At 34.2% G+C, this 25,435-nt stretch overlaps 1 protein-coding gene across 1 annotated transcript in view; it reads left to right on the plus strand.

The window, feature by feature from the left end:
• The window catches only part of LOC150109937 (proton myo-inositol cotransporter-like), a 373,837-nt gene that overhangs the window by 217,121 nt on the left and 131,281 nt on the right, over window positions 1-25,435 (plus strand). The window contains exon 3 of the mRNA XM_090399830.1: window positions 16,873-17,086. Within this exon, the coding sequence (XP_090255956.1) occupies window positions 16,873-17,086 (214 nt within the window). The remainder of the gene's footprint in view (window positions 1-16,872; window positions 17,087-25,435) is intronic.

A 25,435-nucleotide genomic window follows, 5' to 3' on the forward strand; every position in this document is an offset into this window, starting at 1 on the left:
GAGAAAAATTGGGAATACAATAAAGTAAGTCATTATCTCTTCATCGACTTCCAAAAAGCGTATGATAGTATACATCGAGAAAGTCTACGGGATATCTTAAAGGAATATGGAATACCAGAAGAATTAATCAGATTGGTCAAAATGTGTGCACAGGAAAATCAATGTAGAGTCCTCGCAGGTTTAAAACAAGGAGATGTGATATCTCCTATACTATTCAACATAGCTTTAGAAAAAGTAATTCGAGAAACAACGAAAAGTACCGTATCATTGATATTATAGGAGAAAATGCAGATGATAACTGAAACTTTTATAAACCTTAAAACCTCTTCCGAAAAAATAGGTCTTAATATTAATAGAATATTTAATATTGAGACCAAAATAAAACAGAATATTTAAAAGTATCTAGAGATAATGATTTCAATAAGCCATCAACTATTCAATTTGCTGACATGATATTGAAAAACTCAATACAATTTAAATATCTAAGCTCTATAATAACTCAAGCTAATAAGATCCTAACAGAAATAAAGATGAGAATCCAATCAGGTAATCATATTTCTCACTTCAGCACTTCCTCTTATCTAAAAATCTCTCATATGAATCTAAAATAAATACCTACAGAATGCTAATTAGAACAGTCATATTATATGGTGCAGAGACATGGAATATAAGAAAAGTTGATGAAGATCAATTACAACGCTTCAAAAACAAAATCTTAAGAAAAAAGATTTGGTCTGGTTAAAGATCCTGTGACAAATAAATGGAGAAGGTGAACGAATAAAGAAGCCACTAATAATAAATGAAATCAGATCTAGTCGCATGAGATGGTTAGGTCACCTGGAAGAAATGGATAACAGGTTAGTGAGAACCTTTTTTACATCACCCAAATGGAAGACGTCCTAGAGGAAGACCCCACAGAAAATGGATAGATAACATTGAAATGGACTTAGGAGTTGAAGCTGCGAAACTGGAAGGAGTCGGCTAAGGATAGGAAAAAACGGAGAACTGTGGTGCTCGCAGCTAAGAATCTTAAGGGTTCGTGAAGCTCAAGAAGAAGACATTGAACTGATTGCCATTATTATTTATCCACAAATCCAACATTTTGCAAGTACGACATGTCAAGTGCATTTCTGATTACCCTGCATATCATTCTGTCATCAGCAAATAATGAACATACCGTCAGGTCCTTACCAGTATAATTAATTTAGAGATTGAACAATTGTCCAGAGTGATCCTATAATCTGCTTATTCTGTGTGCAGGAATTGTGTAATTCCATCAACACATCCCACCAAATAATTCTTGAAAATTCTTGAACCAGCTTTTGCAAAGTGGACTGTGCCTTTCAAATTCCACCATATTCACGATCTTGTCAGGTATAGAAGTACTACCGCGCCCTCTAACCCATTGCATTTGTATGTTAGGATTTGTGAAGTATATTCACTTTTTATCATAACTAACAATTATTTTAAGGAAAACTTCTCCCGAGAGACTTGCGTGCAATTCTGTACGACGTTGAAGTTATTCTGGTGTGGAAATTCTTTCATTTCATGATAAAATTTCGATCGTTTCTGTTGACCTTACGGAATTGTCAGAGTAGACTTCAAGTTCCCTTTGAATACTGCAAGCTATCTAGAAATGCTTGTAGCCAGATTGGCTTCTCGGCTTTTGTTGAATTACACACCTTTGGCAATTGGTTCTAAATAGTAATAATAAATTCACCAAACATTGAACATAAATTATTCATATATTAGGAATATGTTTTCTGGTATTTTTCGACAAAAAAAAAAAAAAAAAATCCATTTCAACCTCCAAAACAATCAGATGAGTTAACAACTAAACCTCAACATCCGCCACTTAAACAGGTATCTACAAGATTAGCTGTGATTGACACTACATAGGACAGACAGGTGAGTCTGGAACACTTCGATGACGTTGAGAAAGAAAGAAGACACAAATTAGGGCTGGCAGCACTTACAACAGAAACAAAGCTTCAAGTAACATGGCAACAAACAAAAATGCTCCACATAGATTATCTCAGTTTTATCTTTTATTTACTGATAAGTAAATAAAAAAATTTTTCCGAAACCAGGCGAGAAAATAACAAATAATTTGTGATATATATACATTTGTGAAAAAATAACATGTCCTCCTGTCTCCACAGAAGTCTCCGCAACGACGTGTTTAATTTAGTATACTGGGAGTGATTATCACACATAATTAAAACGAACATAAATTTCAAAAACATTGAGTTTCCTTGTATTTAAATATCGTAAGCATAACATCCAACAGGATTTAGTTAACTCATGGACCACTAGTGGCTACCAACTACTGTACGCCCACAGATGCGAGACCCTTCGACACTTCTGCGCATTTCAAAAGGAGAATCCATTCCGATATTACGGTAATCGATGCGTTTCGTGGGATGAGTGTTTATTATTATTATACGTCGGAAAATTAGCTTTTCTTTTATGAAAATTCTAGTTCTTAAAGGAGTAACTATTTTGCTTGTACAACAGTTGAAAAATTTACGTATAAAGTACGTGATTTCGCGTGTTTTTGTGACTAATTCGTATATCTTTTATTTCTTTCTCACCTTCAGCATGAATTGACTATTCTTGGCACACTTTGCCAGACTAGGTTCTATGAAGTGTGGGCGTACAATAATAGAGTTAAGAAAACGTTGAATATTGAAGAAAATTTGTTGTTGTTATTATATTTAATTAAGAGTTATTATTATTCAATGGATATGTAGACAAAAACAAACTCATTCTGTTTAATTGTGCCTTGCTACACAATAGCAGTGCCAGTAATAATAACCTGGAAAGTATTTACTAAATCACAAAAATACCTACAGTAACTGAGTAATCCCTGCATTTTCCCCCCAAATCATTGGAGTTGCAAAAATTGTGAGATTATTCTTTTCTCATTAAAATATCACTGCAGCTCGCAATGAAGCTGCTTCACATCCGTGGATTTTTTTTAAATAATTTTGTTTCTTTTGACCGTAGATTTTTTGACTATCTGGATATGATGTTTAAAAATATGTAATTAAAATGTTTTTCATATGGTCATGTGCATTTCACAAAATGCATGAATTCATTTTGTTTATCTATATGTACTTATGTAGCAACTCGGCTTTCTAACCAAACGGTTATGAAATTTATGAAGCCATCCCAGTTACTATTTACATTGTATTATATTTAGTGGCAAATTTTTTTGTATTTACTCGAAATTCTGGTTATTCTTTGAAGGTTGTTGGGGTTTCACAAACAGAAAATCGACCTCGAACACCTTTTAATAGTGGTTTAAACTTTATAAAGTATGAATTTGAGTAATGATGAAGTTTATTTCCTTCCCACTTTAGAAGTCTCCCATTTTGGAGTGCCGATCTCAAAATAAAAGTGATATAGAATTATATCTCTGCTCTAGATGGATGGAATTTAAGGAATTGTAGTGATTTTCATCTGAAATTTGGGAAATATTTCAGTAAATGAACTGACTGCAGTGCAAGAAGTTGATGAGGCTTGGAAGTTATTGTGGACAGAGGGCATATTGCAAAGGTTACAAAAACTTCACATCAGATTATATGGTTATTGAAGAACACACTGACAAGCAGGGATAAGGAAGTAATTGTCTCACTTTATAAGGCATGAATAAGACCTCATTTGGACTATTGTGCACAGATCTGGTCACCTGAATTTCTTGATGTGAAGAGGATTCAGAGGCTAGTTACGAAAATTGTTGCAGGCCTGTGGGATGTCTCCTACGAGGATAGATTGAAGGTCTGTGAGCTTCAAAAACTAGTTGATAGACATAGGAGAGGAGATATGATAGAGGTATATAAATTATTAAAAGGATTTTATAGGATTGATACCGATAACTTTTTTAAGACCAGTGCAGGAAGGCAGAGAACGAGGGGTCATCCCTGGAGATTGTGTAAAAGTGTGGTTAACTGTGGATTGTGTAAGAGTGTGGTAGTACTTGATTTTTTGCTTGGAGGGTTGTAAATGGGTGGAATGCATTGCCGTACGTGGTTGTGAATGAGTTTAAGAGGAAGTATGACAGGTATTATGTGATTAACGGTTAGTATATCAATGTTGGGTCTCCCGCGATGAGTCTTTTGACTCCATGGAGGCACCTTATATATAATAATAAACCTAAATTGGCTATGAATTCAGTTGTTGGGATGATGACTACCAGGAATGCTGATGCGACATGTGCCTTTTAATGATGCCTCCAATCATTTCGGTGTTCGCTTTAAGCACATCAGTGGTTTTGTTTATATTTTTTCATTTTAGTTTTGTTTATATTGTTTTTGTTGAAAATTAGCACAAGCATGAAAACTTTAGCTACACTGTTTTATGAGTACTTGTTATGTCTTTGCTATCCAGCCAGTGAAACTTCAGAATAAGAAGTCTTCCCTCATTTTCCATTTGCACTAATCAAGTTAAATACGTATTGTGTTTGTGATGCTGCCAAGAGACCGATTCGTATTGTCGGAGGAGTGCAGTGAATCCTTCAGATGATTCAACATATTTTGTTATGACTGTTACGTTAAATGAAAAATTTTATTTAGTATTAATGTACAGCATCCCTGGCCACGTGTGTAGTGGAAGTTCATACTATATGGTATAATTTTGAATGTCAGTAATAACCAAGATTGATTTATCAGTAACCTTCAATATCCTGGTAATAGCAATTAAATTAAATAATATTTAATTTAACCTTCATGTCCGGAAAACCTATACTAGAGACCAAACATGAAACTTTAAGCTTCTTCTAGCCTCCAATAAGTGGTGTGGTAGTGGTCTCAAAGCAGGCGATGAAATTCATTTCCCATCTAAAACAATCACAAGCATCCATGCCTGTGGCTGGATTCGAACCCGTAGCATATTGACTGAATTAGTGAATATGCTAACCATTCGGCCAACTACACAGGTAGTTACTACTTACTTCACATTCTGACGTGGAATTTTGGAAACGTCAACTGAAGAATTCCTGTTCTAGTAACGATGTCAAGATTTATCTATCTTTCAAATGATTCTGGAACGCATGACTACTAATCCGTTATGCCATTCTCATATATTTAGGTAATTAGTTTTAAGATTTATTCTTATGTTCTTCCATATTAACTATGATATTAATTTAGTTAATACTAAAATGTCTGTTCTAGAATCGATGTGTTTAAATATTGATCCATTTATTATAAGGATTACTGATAACTTTGTGACTGTATTGCGTTGTGACTTTATGATTGATTTTCTTCGAAGGCGTATACTTTATTATTTCAGCAGTGTAGAAATTAATGTGTTTCTCTTACGTTTGGTTTTGTTGTGATAATTTTTTAACATTGCTCAGCCTTGTCCTGTGACTTATTCACATGCAATATTCCCTCTAATATTTGCCGCCCATGTGCGTTCAAAACATTTTGTACCCGTATGTCCAGTCTCAGATTCAGCATATGCGGCACATATCTTCGTTAAAAGATCTAGCCCGCAGTGTATGCTAAACATTTTCGAGCAAATTAAATGCTTACTCCTTCAGCTACATAAATACTGCATATAGAAGAGTTTATAAACAAATTGTCACATTTGGCCAGCCACTGAAATGTAATCGAATTTACGGTTCTTTTTCACTTTAATTTCGACAGTGACATTTTGAGGGTTTAACACACTAAAACGACTAATGTAATATTTCTTCCACCTAAAAGTAATTAAACTATCTGGCCTCTTAAGTTCAGAAATTGACTGTAAATTAGAAATTCTGAAAGAGAAAATTTTGCCTTTCCTTTTTGACTAGTGTGCACATGCTTACAGGGAACATTGTTCAAATGTACGTATGGGCTCTTGCACAACAGGTACAAGAACATATAGTACATCAGTGCCCTGTGTGAGGTGCAGATAAGGGTTGAGAAAGAAGAAACCTATTGACATTCTTCTTAAACAGCTGTAGGTTGAAATTGTGAGAAACGGCATGGGCAAGGTTGTGACAGAGGTAGATGAAATAAATGAGGAAGAGAAGCAGGTTCGATGAGCTTGCAGTTGTACTGTAAACAGATGTTGTACGGCTGCTGTTGTTTTAACAGGTCTAACAGCAAGTGGAGGAATGATGTTTTCCCCATTCACTGGAGCAAACCATGGAAGTAATTGTAGAAGAGACACAGCAGAAACGGTATGTCTGTGAGATAGAAGTTGAAGTGAGTCTGTGAGGTGAATTGCTCTACTGTGAAGAGCATCAAGAATTCTTAAGGAGATTTTAAGCACATCACCCCAAATTTGTTACAGTATTCTAAGGATGAACGAATTTAGGATTTATAAGTATTTGTAGCTGTGTGTGGTCTAAATTAGCTTCTTGAGCAGAAAAGAATGCCTAGTTTTTTAGAAGCAGATGAAGCAATTTATGTGATGTGATTTTTGTGCCAAGAGTTCAGAGGTAAGAATCGAGAGGTAGTTCATCCTGTCAAGTAATGTGTATATTACTGAGGATCAGGGAAGGTGAGCTGCGATCCCTTTTGTAAGAGAGAAATGGCAGGACTGCATTTGACTGCATTTTGGTGGCAATTAGGTTATCCTAGTCGGCTTCAATGCATGCTCAAATTAATTAGTGTATTAAGTCGAAATGGATTAGAGTGAGGACAGAACATTGAAGAAATTACTAAATAAAATAATGAAAGTAAAATTTATTGTTTAATTCATTTTCATAATACATTCAAAAATTGACTGTAAATTAGATAATCTAAAAGCAAACATTTTGTGTGCAAAGCTGCTAGACGTGTGTGCTCTCCCTTTTTGAAAGGCATTTCACTGCTTACAGGAAACATAGTAACAAACAATGTGAAATATGCATAAAGTGAGATTTGGTATGCCATAACTTTTTTTTCAAGTTAAAATAAATTAGTTATTTATAACATTTAAAAACGGGATGCAAACCTTTCATGGACTCTTTTTGTACACACTCAGGGGGTGTAGTCCTAAAAGAAATAGTGCCAGGGCTACCTTGGAAACAAAAATCCAGAACACGAAGTGCGGCATTATTATTAATAGAAATTTTAGTTCTTAGGGATTTCAATTGCTGAGTTTTTTTCTGTACCGTTAAATGTAATTGTGCAATTCATCCATTCGTTACTGAGAGATAACCCCTGAGTTTTGTGAAGTCCTAAGTACCCTACTGATGAACAATCACTACAACCTAAATATCCATTCTTTGCTATGAGCCACTTATGTTTGTCCTTACGTTCAAGCCACTGTTGCTCTGACCATACTGCCGGGTATTCTACATTTATAGAATTAGTGTCAATTGCATTACCTGCATGTTCTTGATGTCCTGTGATAGCTGAAGATACACTCGCAACATTGCACAAATTATCTTCCATTTCCGGTTTTTTTGAAAGCATCGAAGAAGGAACACGCTCGTACTCATTGTTCTTAATTTTCGGCAGAAATTTTGCATCATATTCCGAACTCGTACTAGAATTTTCATTATTTTTAAGTTTTGAGAGGTAATTGATTAATTTGTTTTCATTGGTTCTCTTCATATTGTTGATGCACTATTACACTTTTCTTCTTAAAATACTTTCTCTTAAAATACACGTTTTAACTTGTCAGGTCCATTGAGCTTGTTAGGGGTGTAGGATAACAATATTGTAGGGTGCAATATTATCAGTTTTCTTTGGTTTTGAAACTTCAAAACTGAACATAGACGCAGGTTGTTGCCTTGTTTTCTGAAACGAAAATGACAAGAGTGGCAAGCTGCTATTTTTTTGACCGAAAGCTGGAAATGCATTATAAGTCTCATTATTATAATTCCTATAATTTATTATAATGAATTTAAAAATTTTGATAGTTTTAAAAAAGTACGAGGGTGTGGCCCTGGCCCGTCTACACCCCGGCACACACCCACAGTCAAAATAACAAAACATTAAATGTTTTGTATCGCCTCTAAACCAATTTTAGGTAACATGTGTACTGTACCCTGGTTTGACAGGTTCATTTCTGATTTGTGGATGTGCAGTATATTATTTTTATATATAGTGCGATCTTCTCAAGTACATTTTATAATAATGAAATTGTATGAAACATTATTATTATTATAAAAAAACCTCAGAGTCAAAGATTCATCGTGGGAGGTCTGCTGTTTTATACACACAATTCATCATTCCATGCCTTAAATATATTCACTGTCTCTGCACTCATCACACTCTCGGGCAATGCATTCCAACCACTCTCCATGCAATAAAAACCTGCTCCTCAATTCCTTGCTCACACTCTCCTTATGCAGCTTCCAAAGATGATCTCTTCTCATCTTCACCCATTCTGTGCAAAATGTCCCCACCATTAATCTGGTAATAACCTCTTAACAGCTTGCATGTCTCAATCATATCTCCTCTCCTTCTATCCACTAATTTCTGCAAATTGGATTTTCTCAATATGTCTTCATACTCAACATTCCAGAGACCAGAAACTACCTTAGTCGATCGTTTCTAAACCTTTTTCCATTACATCTTCATCTTTTTGAAAACCAGATGACCAAATCTTCACACAGTAATCCAGTGGTGAGCTATGGAAATTTTAACAAAGGGCTCGCATCGTTGAGAGGAAAAAAAAAAAAAAAATCCGTATTTCACATAAACTTTTATTAATACAGTTTGTGTACAAATTCCAATCAAAAACTATGAGGGGACAATCAACCTCTAAAGGCTATTATTTTTAAACAAATATTTCATGATCTAAACATGTAATATTTGCACACGATCATCTGTGTTAATTTATCTTACATAAGAAAAACATTTTTAACTATCAAAATATAAAATCAAAAAAAAAAAAAATCAGCTAACGCTTTTTATTCCCTTAGGGTATAATGGCCTTGCCTACTCCCTATATCTAGCTTTTGGAGACTGAGGTGGGCAGTTCAATCTCCACCTGTAAATTTTTTTATAATCGCACATATGCGATAGAAGTTTTTATGACAAGCAATCTATAAATAATAAATAAATATTATCTAAACACAATAATATTGAAATAAGTGCTAATCAATGGTACCAACAAGAGGCATTATTTTATAGTCCTATTTATTTATGTGATTACCAAAAGTGAATTCTTATTTGTAAAATGGTAGTAACAGTAACTATAATATTTTATTTAATAAAATCACTTTCGAAACGATTTTACATTGGGTGAAAAAAAAAAAAAATAAAATAAAAAAATATTGCTGTCCGGTGCACATTTACCCAGAAAAAAATCACTCCTTTACAGGTTAACATTTACAAACAATTACTTTAAGGAAATACTTATGACAACAACTGCCACACCTTATTTCCTTCCTTCACGTCTTGTGTTCTTCTAGGAGGATCTATAGCGAGCGATGATTTTCTAGAAAAGATTTGACATAGGGATTCGGATTAAATTCATTCAAGGGTTTCTCATTTATACATATTGCCATTAAATCCGAAATATATTTTATAGTGAGAGAAGATCTCTTCGTCGTTACGCTATTATTCATCACACTAAAAGCTCGTTCGGCTTCAGTGCTACAAACTGCAATTGTTGTCATAATCACTTTGGCTTTTTCACCGTGCTGGGAATTTCGTTTAGTAAATTTTCAGTCAAAGCCATTTCTACTTAATCTCTAAAATCATTAATTTTAATTTCATATTTCAAAATAAAATTTAAAGATATTATTCTCTTTTCTCCTTCTGACCATGGACACGTAACTTCTTCAGTATTCCATGTTTCAGGATAACATAATTTAAAATGTTTTTCAGTTCATCTTCTAAATCCTCATAATTTTCATTTTTAAGTTTAAAATGATTTTGCTGCATTAATCTATCCTTTGAAGACATTATAAGAGAGTTTAGTAATGTTTCTCACTGATTTTGCTTTCAATTGCTGTTCCTTCAAATTCTTTTGATTTTAACATGGTATCAATTTTAGATTCATAAGAACCTACAGAATTTTTAAAATCATTAATTGTTCGCATGATTAAGGAGTTAGCCCTTATAATACTTATATGGCGACTTTGTAGAGCTTCTGATAGATATGATACTTCCTGTAGGATATCAATCATTAATGCTAGATCTTATAAAAATTCCAAATTGAGAAGTCGGTTAAAAAGCCGTTATATTTACCGTTCGATGCAAAATGCTTGCATAAAGCTGGGTAATTTCTCCACACAGCAAGAGCCGTTCGTAAACTGCAAACTGCCCATCGTGTTCAAACACACGGCCGATCTTTAAAATTTCGATACCAAGGTCTTTTGCAATCGTATTTAATTCTCGTTCATTTTTTGGTGATTGATGATAAAAAAACATTCAATTTATCCATACATATTTCAAAATGATTTATTTCTTTAATGTTTTTTTATCGAATCGTCTAATGCTAATTGTAATTGTAAATGAGCTACGCAATGCCAAATCACAATGTTTGGGAAATTTTTGTAGAGGTTTGATTGCAACACCCGGTTTGTTTCCTAACATTACACTAGCTCCATCAGAATAAAATGCAATGAGATGATTTTTTAAAGAGTTATCAGAAAGTCCGTATGCATTTAAAGAAGCCATTATAGTTAGGGATCCCAGATACATTGGAAAAAAATACGGGACACTTATGACTGAGGGTGAAAGTTTAGTATGCGCATCCATCACATATGCCAGTCTTAGAAAGTGATTCTAAACACTTTACTAAGTATAAGTAAACAAATAGTAAATCCCCTTGTTAGGCTGCATATTTTCATTAAGCCACTTTAAGTTGCCTTCAAATGGTTTTTTACTTACTATTATAGATACAAAATAGATTGTTAATACAGTAATACTCTTCTAACCTGACAATATTCTTATTAATCAATCAGTCTTACTCACTTTTGCAATACTTTCCTGGAGAATGAATTTCACTTAACAATTGTTTGTTTTTAAAAATCATGTCATGAAAAGCTACACAATCTTTGCTGAAGAATGATTTCCTACAGTTCCATGGAATGACGGAGAGCGATGAATAGAATAGAAATTGTAACTCATCGATTTTATTATTCAGTCTTAAACTCTAAAATACAGGACAAAAAGCAGTCCCGAAGAGTTTTCTCAGGACAACGGGACGATCCCTTATTTTACAAGATCCCAGATCCATAATTATAGTAGCATTTATGCATTCCACGGTGGTATTTTCTAGTTCTACAAGATCTACAAAAATCATACATGGTTCAGTGAGTCCAACTTGTATGTGAATAACTAAAACACTTATTTTCGATAATGTTGTCGATTTGTCTGCTTTTATAGAAATTTTGCAATTTTTCTATTATTTTGGAGAATATTTCTAATTTTATTTGTTTAGAAATATGTTCAACTATTCTAATTCCTGAGAATCTAGAATTCAATGATAATCCTAGATCAATACCATCTTTAATTTGCAGCTCGATTAAATCTGGTAAATCAGACATTGGTCGGTTTCTCTTCACCAAACTATACATGGAATTAAACATTTTTGAAGTTATCAAAATTTCTTTTTCATATAGTTTGTCAATTAAATTTGGTAATACAGATTTTTCTTCATTTATTTTTTGATTTTATTATGAGCAAATGATTCATTGTTTGGATAACTTTTTTACACAAAGATGCGGTTCTCGAGTCTGTAGTGTTTCCATCGGTTCCATTTTCATTTCTACCCATTCCTTTGATAGGTGACAACTTTTTTCTCCTTTAACACCTAAGTTTTTTTATTTTGAGCAAACATGGCATCCTAATTTACCATTTTTAACTTCTAACCACTTATACTGAGTTTTGAAATACGATGCTTGCTTCTCGTTCCAGCAATCAGGTAAATGATTTTCTTTTTCTCCTCCAACTTTTTACATATTCGTTGAATCAATGTACGTATTATCTTCAACTTCATTTTCAACTGCAGTAGATTCAGCAGTATCACTTTTCATTATTTTTTCTTTCCCCAAAAAATTTAATAAATTTGACTGTTCTTTTCATGTTTCACAGGTAAAAATACTTTTGCAATTATAAAAATAAAATATGCTGAATATACAGTTTTTAAATTTATTATTTTAAAATTTTAAACACAATTGTTATAGATCAGTGTACTGACGAACACAGAAGTAACGTCCAGTGGAACAACCCGCTGATGATTGGCTACTGGTTTTACCATACGATTGGCTATCAGAAGGGAGAAGGGTAAAGATAGCACATACAGGGTGTTCGGGATAAATTTGACAGTTTCGTAAGGAAAAAGAAAATCTTCTTTGTATCTATTAAATTTAATGAATTGACAAAAAAACATTACAGGCAGAGTTAATTACAATACTATCAACAAGATTTACTCAAAATAACCACCATTAGCATCGATCACAGCTTCAATCCTGCTTCGGAACCTCGAACAAGCTGATGCTACAGTCTCCCTGGGAAGGGCCGCAAAAACTGTTTTAATTTTATCCATTAACTGGGCTTTTGTATTACTGGAAGTGCGATTGGTGTCTTTTTCAACTGTGCCCCATACAAAATAATCCATGGGGTTAAGGTCTGGGGAGTTTGGAGGCCAAACATTTGGACTGGTGAAGTCGTAGAAATTTTCAGACAACCATTTTTGACTTTTCCCAGAGGTGTGGCAAGGGGCCGAATCCTGCTGCCATACATACGGCCTACCATTGGCTACCCTTGTTATCCAGGGCTTGACTACAGTGTTTAGCAACTCCACGTAGCCATCTGAAGTCAACCTGAGGCCCTCTTGGAAAAAATGCGGAGGCATCACATTGCCTTCAGAGGATACACATCCGAAAACCATCACAGTTTGGGGAAATTTAGTCTGCATTACACGAGGAATGTCCTTTGTACTGTATGCAAGCCATCTGTTATTCTGCGTGTTGTGTTTTTGATCCTGGCAAAAGTTTTTCTCATCGGAAAAGAACCAGATTGTTTGTGGTTCCGCAGGATGTTTCACTTTGCTTAGAAGTTTCTTCGCGTTTATCAAACGTTTTTCACGGGCCTTTTCTGTAAGCAGCTGACCTTTGCGGCGCTTGTATGAGTAGTAGCGGAGGTCTTCATCGAGTGCAAGCTTCATAGTAGAGGCTGCAACATTCATTTCACGTGACAAAGCCCAAATTCCAATGCCAGGGATCTTCAACACCTGTTCCTGCAGATTTGCGAGGAATTCTGCTGTACGAACGCAATCAGATCGTCTGCTAGGGATCTTTCTTCTTGCTACATCCTCGTAGTCACCATTGCAAGTCTCTAGTTCATGCCTGATTGTTTTTACTGTATTCAGGGAGCATTGGGCAGCAGTCGAAATATCCTTATTTTGATGGCCGGCACGAATCATCATGATACAAGTTATTCTCTTCCATGATTCAGGTGGGTTCCAGCTATCCATCCTTTCTGACATCTTGTATATGAATGAAGAAGGGTCCAACCTTTTAAATGAAGAGAAGTGTGTGTTAATACATGTAACTTACGGAAAAATATAATTAATTATAAATATGTCAAATTTATCCCGAACACCCTGTACGCTTATTTTATTTTCAAACTGCTGAGTAGACTAATTTTTGTTAGGTTACCGTATGAGTTTGTTGCTTAATATATTTCAAAAAAGTGTTCATTTTTTCAAAAAAAAAAAAAGTAAACAAGAAGAACATGAGGCTCGCAAATTCAGAAAAATTTAACAAAGGGCTCGCGCGAGCCCCTTATAGTTTGCCACTGCAGTAATCCATATGTGATCCTGATCAAAGCCTTATACAAATGAATCTTACCATCCTTACTTCTACAAGTTAGTGCATGCTGCATCATTCTCATTATCCGCTGTGCTGTCCTCACAATTTTAGCAACATGTCCCCAAAATTTTAGGTTCTTGTCCACAGTCACTCCCAGATCTCTCATCTCTTTCTCTTTCTTCCAAGATATTTCCACTGATTGTGTTCTTTACATCCCATCTTTGTTTCCCAAATTTCAAAACCTTATACTTTGCAACATTGAATTGATAACCCTCATCATTTACCTATTCAGCCAATGTATTCAAGTCCTCTTGCAAAGCCACAGCATCCACTATACTCCTGATAGCTCTGCCCAACTTTGTATCATCTGCAAATAATTGCATATCACCATTCAGACCTCTCCCAATATCATTTACATACCAATTAAATAGCAATTAACTCAAAACTGACCCTTAGTGTACTCCACTAGTAAGTTTCCTCTTCTGGGATATCGGTCCTCCATAGACAACTCGCTGATACTTATCAGGCAGCCAATCTCCAATCCACCGAACTAATTTACTGTTCAGCCCCATCCATTCCAATTTAATTACCAGCTTGTCATGTGGCAATTTATCAAAGCCCTTTGAATAGTCTAAATATACCACTGTGTATGCAACATCCTTATCCAGTGCATTTGTCACTTTATTATAAAATGTAAGCAGCTTGCTAAAGCACAATCTTCCTTTAGTAAATCCATGCTGGCTGCAAAAGAGTATTTTTCTGTTATCAACCCAATTCTAAATCTTGGTCCTAAGTAACTTCTCTAATACCTTAACCACAATTCCAGACACACAGACTAGTCTATAATTCAAAGATCTACTTATCACCTTCCTTATGAATTGGAACAATTTTATCCTCTTTCCACTCCTTTGGAACTTGACCCAGTGAAAGACTCATGTTGAAAAGATATGTAAAAGCTGTTAACTCTCTGGAACATTCCCTCAAAACATATGATATTAATAATAAATAGGAAAAGAACATTTACATATCACTCCCTTAGAAGTCACAGAAATCCATTTATTTACTTATTTCTTGTAAATGGAACTCCTTTATCCAATCTTATACGCATGTGCAAGTCTACGAACCACGATTAAATCATTGTATTTTTATGATAAATGAATTTTTAATAAATTTTCACCATGTACGATATAGCTTTTACAGGAAAAGTAAATAAAGATTGACAAAAGGAATTGTTATATCGAGAAAACACGAAGTAATGTACTGTATTTGCTGAACAAAATCAGACCACCCATTATAATAAAATCAGTGGTGTATCTGTAGTTGTTTGTTACATTACTAAACGTTATCTGATTATCTTAAGCAATTTTTCTTTTATCCACTTAACCGGCCATTACAGATCAAATACACATCCCCATATGCTTCATATCCATCATATGTTTCAATGTAATATCAATGGTATTACAATTTTAATATGCACTTTGCATCCATGATAACCTTGACATCTATAGACGTCTTGGCTGGTAGCATAGTTAATCTAACTGGTCTTAAGATTCTCTGAAAACCTTATGCCCAGGCAGACTCAAAAGGGGAAGTTGTGGACGATGACCTCTGCAACTTCCTCTGTGGAGGTCATCATCCACAACTTCTTTCTTTCAAAATAAATCTCAAAAAAGCAAGAATGTTGCTGAGAATGCTAATTTCGTTCTGATGAATATCATAACTGCAAAATACAATAGTACCACTAATAAGACAATGTCCACAAAGTAGTCATTTCTAATGTCAACAAAGTAGTCATTTCTAAATTAAAAAGAACTTAATGTTTTTTTCATTATTTTATTTACATATGAAATGTGTTTATATGAAATTTATATATCATAATGCAAACTGCTAATTTAATTTTAAAGAAGCAGTAAATATCTTTTAAATTGGTAGCTTGATAAATTTATTAAAATATAATCCATTTCAATATTTGCTAGAATTTAATAGTTTGCTAAATAGTTTGCTCCAGCCACTTTTTGCTGTAAGTTTTTGAACTGCAGTGGTATCTCGCTAATCCGAACTAATAAAAACCGTGCACGTTCGGATTATCGAAAAGTTCGGATTAGCAAATTTTCCCCCAAAAGATTACAACAATAACTAGAGTTTAAGAAAAAATAATCAGATTCTTAATGGTACATGAATTTAATTCATGTACCATTCATGAATTTAATAAATGAATTAACTGATAGAAAAAAAGCTTCTGTACTGTAATGTAAAACAAAAAAATAATACAGTACACAAGTTTATTTTAGTAAAACATTTAGTTTGTGTGTATCTGTATTGTTGAGGATTCTGATTTAATAAAATTGCGTAGTTCAGTACGTAAGTTAATTTGCATAAAAAAAAATCACTTTCTTGTATACAACACAAAAAAAGTTTTTTTATTTCTTTGTAAAAAAAGCCACTGATTTTCTTTTGCTTCTTCGAAGCTGAACTTTTTTTGAATGCTTCTTCTCGGAGTTGCATTAGCAATAAAATTTTGTGGAATGGCGTATCATTCTGCTCAGCACATTCTATACACGTATTAAAACTGTCAACTACGTCTTCATATTTTACTTTTTTTTCTTCAAGCTCTTTATCGTCATCAACATCTTCTAATTCATTCTGTAACGTCATATTTATAATTTCATCGTCTGATTTGATTTCGAATTCACTTTCGGTTCTACCTGTAATCAGTTCCGCAACATCTGTTTGTGAAATTTCAACATCTGGATTTACCAAATTATGCATGTTTTGAATTTCCTCTTTTTGTGTATATTTGTGATTCATGCCGACAATACAGTTCATACTGTACGGTATAAAAAAGCAAACTTGAACACACAATAAAACAAAATAGGCCTACAGTATAACCGTACAATCGACAGTATGAAAAAAATACTGTACTGTAATAATAATAAAATAAATAATAATAGTTGAGAAAAATTATTAAATAAAAATAATAGTACACAAAATAATAATACGCAATAAATAAATTTTTTTTTTCAAACCGCAGTTCGGATTACTGGAGGGGTCGGACTAAAGAGGTTCAGATTAGCGAGATACCACTGTATTTCTATTTGTTACAGAGAAGTTATAATTTATTGACTTGTTTGATGCTTCATGTCTTGTAAATTGACTGAAAAAATATTTTATTATAGGTATATGCTTGGTTTAGCTGCAATACCATCCTTTATCCAGTTCTTTGGATTTTTGTGTATGCCAGAATCACCTCGTTGGCTCATCAGTAAAGGTCGTTACCCTGAAGCATTCAATGTCCTTCGACATATAAGAGGGCAAACAGCAAATGTAGATCAGGAATTTGAGAGCATTAGGTCAAATTACCTTGATACGGAAAGAGAGAGACAATCAGCAGCAAGTGAGATTATATATATTAGTATAGCGTGTGTGTATGTGTGTGTGTGTATATATATATATAAAAGCATTTTTTACATAAAATTGTAAAATTTTATGTAAAAAATGCTTTTATATGTATTATAAAATATGCACTGGGCAGCCAGTAGATGAATACATGAACATGAATGGTAACAGAATCGTTCAATGGATTAGAGAGTTATTTTTATTTCTCTTTTAAGAAAAAACATTTACACACACACACAACAAATGAATATTCAAAGAGAAAATTGCACCACTTAGGATAATCAGTCAGCTCATCAGCTTGATTGCTCCAAATATGAAGCTTTTTTTTAGTATCTTTTGGTTCTGCTGAAGAATGTTTCTTGATATGTTTGTAATATGATGTGGTTCGCAGTTAACTTTTTGGTGGTACTTGCGATGTGCAACCAATACTGCATTTCTGTATTGTATATGTTAACATAAAATCTCTGTTCAGTGATCATAGAACAGTACTAGCCACAGTGAGAAATAATTAAGGAATGCCCTCTAAGAATCCAATTTTCCTTGTAGATGTTATACAGGATTCCAGTAATCTGTTCATGTTGTAATCCTTCCTCAGTGTTTGATAATAATGCCTATATTTCCAATCTATACCAATCTTTTCCATTACTTCCATCATCTTATCCCATTTTACAAAGTCAAAAGCTTTTTCAGAATCTATATAATAGATATTAACTTCTTTATTCACTTCAGACTTCTTTCACTTATTATTCTTAACAGTCCAATCACATCTCTTGTTCCTTTACCCTTCCTGAAAAACCAAACTGATCTTCTCCAAGAAATTCTTCCACCTTGGATGCAATTCTCCATGTTAGGATTCTCATAAGTATTTTTGAAGTATGGAAAATGAGGCTTATTGTTCTAAAATCTTTGCATTTCACTGCATTACTTTTCTTTTGTATAGGTATAAATATTACGGTCATAAAATCTTTTGGTAATTCTCCTTTGTTATATTCATCTTCTTCAGTTATAATATCTCCATTCTCATTTCCTATACCTCTATTTCGAATTCCATTTCTCTTGTGATTCATACTTCTTGCTTTTTCATATAAAAGATCATATCTTCCCCTTCTCTCTCTCTCTCACTCATAATTTTCTATTTTGTCACATTGTTTTGCAAGCCTGTAGACTGTAATTTTCTCTACTGTATTTTTCCTTCTGGGATGTCTTTATTTTTACATTTTCTTCTTTCTTCCATTATAGAAATGATCTCATTAGTTATCCAAGGTTTTTTATTCTTTTAGCATTTATATATCCAATTTCTTCTTCTGCAGTCTTCTTTATTTTCTCTTTGATTTGTTCCCATTTCTTTTCTGGATCTTAAATCTTGATATTACTTGTTTTCTCTAATTCTATCACACAATCTTTAAACTCATCTTTGCACTCTCGCCAACCTAGGAGAACAGTACTAAGAGCTATTTATTCTCCATGCAAAAAAAAAAAAAAAAAAAAAAAAAAAAAAGCTGCTTTTTGCCCTTATTCTTTCTCCCCTTTCCTCATGCTGCTGTATAAAAATCTCCATGCTGTCTACCCAGTAAATATCTCTCAACTTGAATGTATCAATCCCTTTGTCTTCTATGCACTAGATCTGTAGATTATATGTCATCATTTTTTCCTCATAACTGGTTCAATAATCATGATATTATTATTGTTACATCAACTCTCCTGGAGTCAAAGAGTCAAAAGAGAGAGAGAGAGGTTTATACATAAACTATTGCATAAATTATACGAAAAATATACAATGTAATGTAATATAATTTATATTTCTTATATAATGTGAAATTAGTATACATATATTACAAAAGTTCATAGACTTAGAGAAAATCTCTCCTACATGTAACATATCATACTGAAACTTAAACTCATTCATAACATACTCAGACAATGCATTCAACTCTGTAAAAAAAAAAAAAAAAATTACTTCTCACCCTTTACAAGAATTGGCTGAAAGGCAGAAAAGCGGTGATATGGTTGAGACATACAAATTATGGAATGGATTTTTACAAAATTAATTATTATATTTGGTAACCTCCATGGAGTGAACAGACTTGTCGCGGGTTTACAGAGGAAATTTTTCAGAATGGATCTGGCAGTGGGAGAACTAGGGTCCGTCCTTGAAAACTGAGCAAGAGTATATTTAGCAGGGCTATCAAGACTAAATATTTTGCTTCAAGAGTGGTGAATGAGTGGAATAGGTTGTCAGTCTATTGTAGGTTCCATGTTTGTGAATGATTTCAAAGCAAAGTATGGTAGATACCTCGTGAATGTTAGTGGACTGGCATGATGTTTAGAGCCTCTTTTGATGAGTCTGACTCCATGGAGTAGCCCATAATAATAATCCGTATCATATCACATGATACAGATTATTTCCACCTCCTTTTCCTCCTATTCACCGATCTCTGCAATCCACCTTCCTTCAACTACTTTCCACAGCCAACATTCCAAGGACCTGATATTGTCTTAGTCATTCTTCTCTGGACCCTCTCCATATGACATTGAAAACAAGGTGACCAAATCTGAGCACAATATTCCAAGTGATCTGTCCAGTTCTTTATATAGTGGTTCAACACTTCCTTGTCCCTGTATATTAGAGTACTTTGTATCATAGCACTCTGATGTACATATGTACATGCTTTGCAACACTTGCAATATGTCTGCTAAACTTTAGTCTGCTGTCAACCATCACTCCTAAATATCGAATCTCATCCACATCCTGCAGTACAGCACCATCAACATAATACATAGCCTTGTATTTTTGCTCTCCAAAATGCAACACCTTGCACTTATTAAAGCTAGAACCCCACTCCTTTGTCCAAGTCAAAGGTCTATTCATATCTTTCTGAAGGAAATTAACATCAGCAGTGCTACTTATAATTCTCACCAACTTTGTATCATCAGCAAACAACTGAAGATCCTCGATCAGTCTACACGATATATCACTTACAAACAAGTTAAACAGTAGGCAGGTCCAAGAACATAACCCTGGAACAAGACACTAGTTATCCCCCCTATTTTTTTCTTTTTTTTTTTTTTTGAGACTTCATCTTGCACAACTTGCTAGTATTTCAGAAAACTAATCTCCAATTCATTTAACCAATATATACTATCTGTTCTCATTGTCTGCAGCTTGTACACTAACTTAGATTTAGTAATCTATCAAACGCTTTTGCAAAGTACAAGAATATCACTGTTTATGATTCTCCCTTATCCATGCTCACCATCATAAAGAATACTATGTCCATCAACCCAATCTTGTATTCTATTACTAACCAATCTCTCCAACACCTTGACCACAACTGCAGTTATACAAACTAGTTTATAATCGGAAACTTCTGTCCTAGAACTATGCTTGTGGAGTGGTACTATTTTGCCTTCTTTCTTTCTGCTCCTTAAGAATCTTACCCACTGCAAGACTTTTATTCAATAACCAGATAAAGGGCATAGATAATTGTTGTGAACATTCTTGAAGAATACATAGTGATGTGTCATTCGTTCCAACAGCCTTATTAACATTTTGCTCAATAAACACCTGTTACACCTCTGATTCTTTTACTTCCATTTCTCTTAATGCTTGCCTCTGTTCTATATATTGCACAGCAAGATTTATACCATTATGTTACACACTGATAAAGTGGCCATTCAATAATTCTACTATATCCTTTGCAACTATTATTCTGCTGCTATGACTATCCACCAGTGTCAATCTGCCATAATTATTCTTTTTCTTGCTTGCTATATAGCAGCAAAATTCCCTTGAGTTAACCTTGGCCTGACCAGCCAATCTATTCTCATATTGCACCTTTTCTTTCTTTATCATGATTGTCACCTTCTTAGCCTGCAGTGTATGCCTTTCATTGATTCAATCACTATCTTATACCTCCTCCATAGCATTTTCTTTTCCAACACAGCTTGCTTGATTTCAATGTTCATCCATTTCACTCCTACTCTATTTACTCGTTTAACCCTTGGTATGCAGTTGTAGATTGTTTGTGAATAGTGCCTTGTGAAATTCTATTCACTGTCAACATCTTTTCTGTTCAGTTCATCTATCCAGTGTACTGATGCTAACTGATTATAGAGCTTCCTATAATCACCTGCTTTATACTACCACATGTATCCATTTTTGGCAGTAACCTTTTGTTTCACCCTTCCCAAACAAGTACCTCATGATGACTCTTTCCAATTAGCACCAGTGTCAACAACTCATTAACAACTACATCTTGTGAAGTTATTGCCAAATTGAAAACATTAAATCCTCTAGTTGCTTCAGTCACATGCTGCTTAAGTTATCTCTCAAACTCAACAAACTCATTCTCCATACACTATCTCCTGCTTCCATTCTATATTGCTGTAATTAAAGTCTCCCATCTGGATCACCTTCTTTTTACATGCCCAACCAATAAGCCTAAACATTTCACAATCTGTATTCTCTACATTCCCTGGCCTATCAAATATACTAGCCTGTTTAATTTCAACTTCACACCACACAGATTCAAAATCTGTGATGCACTTTCAACTTTGACACTTTGTGAACACAATTCATCTGCGATCATTAACAGCATTCTCCCTCCTCTTTTCACATTTATACTTCAGGAAAATTATATATCCTTCCATTTCTATTCCTGACATCACATTCTCCTCAGACAACCAAGTGTCACTTATTCCAATTATCTTTGGGCATACTTACTCAGGTCGTATCCATCTTCCTCTTGTCATACAATTCGTTTAGTTGTGCTATCCTGCTTCACAAGTAGACTCTGATCATTTACTCTATTAACTTCTTGGCTCTGTGCCTTCTCAGAAAACAATAGCATTTCTAAATGCCCACCACCAAACCTATTCAAATGTAGTCCATCAACTTTAAACTATTCCATCTTTTCTTCAAAGTCACTCCATAGATTTATAAATTGAATCCCCCCCCTTTGTCTTCATGCAACTCAAACATCTTACTATTCATTATCTCAGCTCTCCTTGTCAGCTCACTATTGTCATGTCTAGGCAACATGCTAATGACTTTTCCAACAATACTATTATTCTTGCTGAAGAACATATTGAAAAGTAAAGATAGGGAGATTATTATCTCTCTTTATTAGGCTATCATTCAGTCACGTGATGACTACTGTGCACAGATTTCAACACCTGTATTACTTGGAGATGCAGAAGTGTTGGAGAGAATTCAGAGATAAGTGACCAAATTGGTAATAGTTCTGTGGAATTTCCTGTTAGGATAGATTGAGGGTGTGTGGGTTAGTTTGTCTGACAGACAGAGGAGAAGGGATATGATAGAAACTTATGTTACTAAAGAGATTCTATAAGACTGACAAAAAAATTTTTAATACATGAAGCGAAGGGGGGAAAACAAGGAGTCGCACTTGGAAGTGGTTTAAGAGTGTGGTTCGTAAGGGTGTGCATACTAGGTTCTTTACCTGCAGAGTGGTAAATGAGTGGAATGGATTGCCAGAGGTGGTTTTGAGTGCCCTAACAGTGAATAGGTTTAAGGGATGTATGATAGGTATTTGTTAATGGATAGAGTGAGTCCCCCACGATGAGTCTTTTGACACCATGGAGTACCCATGTAAATAATAATAGTAATAAATACCATGTACATAAGAATGATAAATTATGAAAATTATAAGGCATAGGCAAGAAGAGTTGCAACTATTTTATGGAAAGCTAGGTGTGAGTATGGAAAGAAGCTGTCTTTGCAAGCTAAAGACAGCCAAAAACAATTGTCATTATGTTGTAAGTAAAAAAAGAAGAATTAATATGAAAGAATACCTCTACTCAATAGATAGTATGTAAGTAGCAGATGCAGAAAAGATTGTTCAATTAATGAGTGCCTATTTTGCTAAAAGCTATCAACCTCGGGTATGCAACATAGAGCTGAATGTTACCTCTTCAATTAATGAATAAACTCAGGTGTACAAGGCTGTTGCATAAAATGAATAAGAATTTGCCAGTAAAGCTAATAAGATATCAGCATGGATGCTAAAATAGTACTTTGACCTGGCTGCAAAATTAGTCTCAGAACAGGTAAGATTTCATAGATGTGAAAAAAAAAATTTACAACAATCCCATTCCACAAGGATTGTGCAAAGACTGATGTGTCTAACCATTGACCCATGGCCGCCACAAGGTGGGGGAGGGGGGGGGGTTAAGTTAAGTGAGACTAACAAAAGACAAAAAGAAACTATAAAATATTAATATGTGCCAAGATGGACTACTAGCTTTTGCAATCGTTTCCAACCTGTTATCCATCTTTTCAGACTTATGGTTACTCTTCTGAACTTTCCATTCAAAAGGATTTACTTTAGTTTTCAGTTTTTGTTCGCCCATCTTGCTTTCTATGCATGCCATCGTTTCAATGCCGACACCGCACCGACGTTATTGGCACACTGCCCTACCAGTGCCTACGGTGCATATGCTACGGATGTTGAGAGAATTTTATTTTATTCGTAAAAGAGAAAGCTTTATTTGATAGTTTTAGTTGGTTAAGTTGATCTTAAGAAACTGAAAATTTTCTCTGAAATTCTTCATTTGAGAATAATTTCTTATTTGAATTAAAATTTTGCTAGTTTGTAAGTAAAAGAAAATATAAAGCTTTTTTTTAGTTATGATTTTTTTGTATGAAACAAACTTAATTATTATTCTTTTCAGATCATACAAACTTGAGATATTTAAAATATTTAAATAAATTGCTCTCAAGCAAGCAAAGATGTTCTAGTTAAAATAAATAAAATACCAATGTCTGATTCAAAGTACAAACAAGTCTGGAGCTCAGAAGAGGAAACTTAAATTCGAGAGAGAATCTAAAGCATCACGAGGTCGTCAATTCATAACCAAATTTTTCAAATCCGGAAACGAAAAGGACATAGTTCCAGTACTGATCATAGTGAAGGTGGTTTTGGTTTTCAATGTTTGTGACATTGAAAACCAAACAGAATATCAGTGTCAAATTGAAACTCATAAGTCAGTTGAAAGTCAAGTGACTGTTACATGTGAACCTCTTGCAACTGAAGAAAAGGTTGCAAGTGAAAAACCTGCAGAAGGAGTGACTATGGAAGAATATGATACAGTTGATGCTTTAGTTGTAGGCCCTGTTGAAAAATCTGATATAAAATATGATGACCCTACTACTTGGCCCAGAGTAATCTCAAACAACATGTGGCAAGAGATAGTACAAACTATCAGCTTTCAAGAATTCCAAAAGATTTATAAGGAATTGCCAAGAGATCTTAATGGTAGGAAATTTCAAAATTCTTTGTTCTATATGAAAACGAAAGATAAAAGAACAAGAGAACATTTTCCAAGAGAATGGTTAACATGGGGTGTATCGAAAGAAACTCTTTGTTGTCTACCATGTCGTATTTTTTGCGACCCTAATCACAAAAACGTATGTTGCCTCTTCACAAAAATACTGCTAAACATAGAGAACAATATCTGACTTGGAAATCCCATTCATTGAAAGGACATGGAATCAATAAAGACTTGCAACTACAAATTCAATATGAAACAAATAATTGGAGAGCACTTCTGCAACGTATTGTAAATGTAACGTTATTTTTATCATTCAGAGGTTTAGCATTTCAAGGAGAGAACACGAAGATTGGAGATGTTCATGATGGAAATTTCTTAGGTATATTAGAATTAATTGGAAAGTACGATGAAGTGACAACATCTCGGCAAAGTTCAACAATATCAGATGGAAGATAAAAGTATGAAAGGATATACACATTACTTGTCGTGGAATTTGCAAAATGAGTTTATTGGCCTTTGTGCAGGCAAAGTTCTCTAAATTATTCTAGACCAAAGAAGAACGCAATTTTCTATGGAATAATAGTAGACGCAACATCAGATATCTCTCACAATGAACAAAACGTCCTAATTCTCAGATACTTATCACAAAACCAAGACTCAAGCGAATTTGAAATTAATGAACGTTTCGTTGAATTCATGAACTTTACTGGAAAAACTGGAGAAAAAATAACTGAAGAAATACTTGCAACTCTGGAAATAAAAATAGTATACCTCTCGAAGATTGCTTCACAAGGCTATGACAATGCTGCAAATATGCATGGAAAAATAAGTGGCGTGAAGCTCTCATTTTACAAAAGAACAAATGTTCCTTATTCTCTCCCTGCAGAGTACATTCACTAAATCATGTAGGAGTCAATGCTGCCAAAATCAACCCAGATGTTATGTTTTTTGGGAATATAGAGAGCTTCTACTCTTTCTTTGCTCACAGTCCTGCATGCTGGGAAGTACTGAAAAACACATACCACTTTCTCTTCAAAATCTTTCAGAAAC

The sequence above is a fragment of the Typopeltis vanoorti genome, chromosome 1, assembly GCF_054136105.1.
Source record: "Typopeltis vanoorti isolate ZY-2024b chromosome 1, IOZ_Tvanoo_1.0, whole genome shotgun sequence".
Lineage (NCBI taxonomy): Eukaryota > Metazoa > Arthropoda > Arachnida > Uropygi > Thelyphonidae > Typopeltis > Typopeltis vanoorti.